Source organism: Vigna umbellata, chromosome 10 (assembly GCF_029865625.1).
Source record: "Vigna umbellata cultivar VRB3 chromosome 10, Vumbellata_1.0, whole genome shotgun sequence".
Taxonomy (NCBI): Eukaryota; Viridiplantae; Streptophyta; class Magnoliopsida; order Fabales; family Fabaceae; genus Vigna; species Vigna umbellata.
Window position 1 is genome coordinate 17,709,076 of NC_142174.1, and position 2,751 is coordinate 17,711,826.

The 2,751-nt window shown below is 30.9% G+C and overlaps 1 protein-coding gene across 1 annotated transcript; it reads left to right on the top strand.

The window, feature by feature from the left end:
• Positions 1-1,430, top strand: LOC124835315 (squamosa promoter-binding protein 1-like). The gene is made up of 2 exons (XM_047310219.2): positions 1-347; positions 1,093-1,430. Exons 1-2 carry the CDS (start codon positions 76-78, stop codon positions 1,205-1,207), a joined length of 387 nt encoding a protein of 128 aa, XP_047166175.1. The 5' UTR covers positions 1-75; the 3' UTR covers positions 1,208-1,430.
• Positions 1,431-2,751: the final 1,321 nt, after the last annotated feature.

The window sequence follows — 2,751 nt, forward strand, 5'->3', positions numbered from 1 at the left end:
TTTTTTTCAGTAGGGTAGACAGGATAAAACTGAAAAGTCCAGTGTAGTGGGAGAAAAGAAGATCAGAAGAGAAGCATGGAAAATGGAAATGAGAAGGATGAAGGGGAAGCAGTGAAAGAGGGTGAAATGGTGAAGAAGATAACAATAAAGTTAGTGTGTGGTAATGGGGAGGGTTCAAGAAGAGGGTCATCATCATCTTCTATTTTTTGTCAGGCAGATGAATGTGGTATGAACTTGAACATGGCCAAGAGTTACAACCGCCGTCACAAGGTTTGTGACAGACATTCTAAGGCTCCTGTTGTTTTACTTTCTAGCATTCGTCAGAGGTTCTGCCAACAATGTAGCAAGTATGTATCATCTCATATAACATCAACATTGTCTACTCTTTATTTTCATGTCTTTACTTTTCTCACTTCTCAGCACAGATTTTTCCTTTTTTCCATGTTAATGTATGCTTTCAATATTATGTGTCCTTAAGGGTATAATGTGAGATTTGGGGAGGGTTTTGGAGACATTAGGTTAAGGAGGGATGAAATAATTACCAGATAATCCTAATTCATTCTTGTAAATTCAGTTTATAAGATAAGTATTATAACACATTTCTCTTAAATAATATAAATAAACTAATTTGTCTTCTATTTAAATGATAAAAATATTTCAATGTTGAGGCATAAAAATCTTATGTACGAGATTACATATTCTTAAGGGATTTCACAATGTTCCTATAATAAATGGTATGATAAATTTAATAAATCAATCTAAATCTCTTAACTATTACTCATTAGAGGTAAGTCTCATCCAGTAATTTTAACTCCAATAACTTAAGTTGTTGTGATTAAAAAGTTTGTAGTTAGACTTTGAGCTAAGTCAATCGGTTTATTTCTGGTGTGCATCGGTCTATCTTTGGTGTACACCAGTTTATTCGGGATAGATTAGTATGGAATCTTGTTGGAATGGGTTTTAATATTATATTAGAAAATGAGTTTAAACATTTGAAGCGAAGATTGATTCATGTTATAATTGGCTTTTTATTTAATGAAAATGAGATCTCCTTTGATAATATGTTATTGTTTTGGATCGAATGGCACGCAGGTTCCATGAACTTGCAGAATTTGATGAGACGAAAAGAAGTTGCAGGAAAACATTGGCTGAGCATAATGAACGTAGAAGAAAAAGTCGCACAGACATGTCCTTAGGAGGTGATTAACATCATACACACGTTCATCTCAAGTGACTAAGAGCTTGCTCTTACCAACTTCAAACTTCAAATTTTCTGGAGTAGTTCTTGTACCAGAGTCTAGTTCACTTTGGACTACATAGAACATTGTTTAGTTTGAATGTTTGAAAAAATGGAAATGATTGGAATTTGTCACTATATCTCTCTATAAATATGCAAACTTTATTCTCTGCGTGCAAGTCTATTATTAGGTTGTTTCAAATTGTGTGAAAGGAAAGATGATAATACTGTGTTTATGAATTTCTTAGACGCATTATTAAAAATTTTGTAATGTTAAACGTCCAACCACTGAATAGTCAACATAAAAAATGATCGGTGACATTGTTGTAAATAAATGCAATAATTTAGATGTCTATTACACCTTTATGCAATGTTAATAATTAAAAGACATTTGACCACACATAAGCGTCGTTAAAATGTATCTTGAGTAAACATGTAATGTCTGCTTAGGAAACAAAAGACGTTCATACTAAAATAAATGAATACGAAAAGCTCCTTATATTCTTCATAATTTCACTTTCAAAAGAATTTTGAATCCTTTGAAACCCCTATACCTCCATTCACCAAAGTTTTGCTTCCCTACATAACTTTCATAACCAACAATCATTTTGTTAACTTTTTATCTTTGGATTTCTATTAACTCTTTCAAGTTCACAAAAGCAAGACATTTCTTTGTTGTTGATTCATCCTCACGTGAAACTTAAAGATATGATAGAAATTTGACTATAGTACATATTTATTCCCAAATTTATGCTTCGAAATTCAAAATTTTAGTAAGATTCATGTGCTTAAATAGATGATTTAAAGTGAATCTGTGACGATTGGAATTGTTGAGTTTCGAAATTAAAGAGAGGTAAAACGTGAGTTTTAGTGCATAAATTATTTTTGGATGTTCTAATGTTTATTTGTGCAGCTGACATTAAAGCTTTATTGGTCCAAAGTTGCAAAAATAAAACATGATTTAAGAATAGATATGATTAAACACAATAGGATTTAATTGAGAATGTACTTTGATTTAATTCATTGTGAATAATCTAGAAAGATCTTGCATTTGATTGAGAATCTACTTTGGTTGATTGTATAATCGCCCTCAAGTTAATTAAGAATGTACCTTAATTAATTTGAAACTCAAACAATAATCAATTGAACAATGATTTGTGGATAACCAATAATGAATTTATCTTGGAAAGCAGTGGAATTAACCTATTTTATCATAATTGTTTCTAAGTTTCGTATTTGATAATCAACATTCTTTAAACATTAATTTCATTAGCATAGTTTCTCACTTTTATTCTTGAACATTGCATAGCATTCATAAGAGTTAAATATTGAAAAACAATTCTGTATTCGTTGGGAGACGACTCAGAGTTATTTTAAACTCTATCTACTTTCTTGACTACTAACTTGACAATACTGAAGTTGATTTGAAAAGTAGTATTAATTTGATAGCTTCAATGACAGCGTATCAAATTTGGCACCACTGCCAGGGAATACGGTTAGTATTTTGAATATTT

Excerpts from the sequence above, each read along its gene's own strand:
- LOC124835315 (XM_047310219.2), top strand. The coding sequence starts at position 76 with ATGGAAAATGGAAATGAGAAGGATGAAGGGGAAGCAGTGAAAGAGGGT. Across the intron at positions 348-1,092 it reads TTCTGCCAACAATGTAGCAA|GTTCCATGAACTTGCAGAAT; the intron begins GTATGTATCATC and ends AATGGCACGCAG.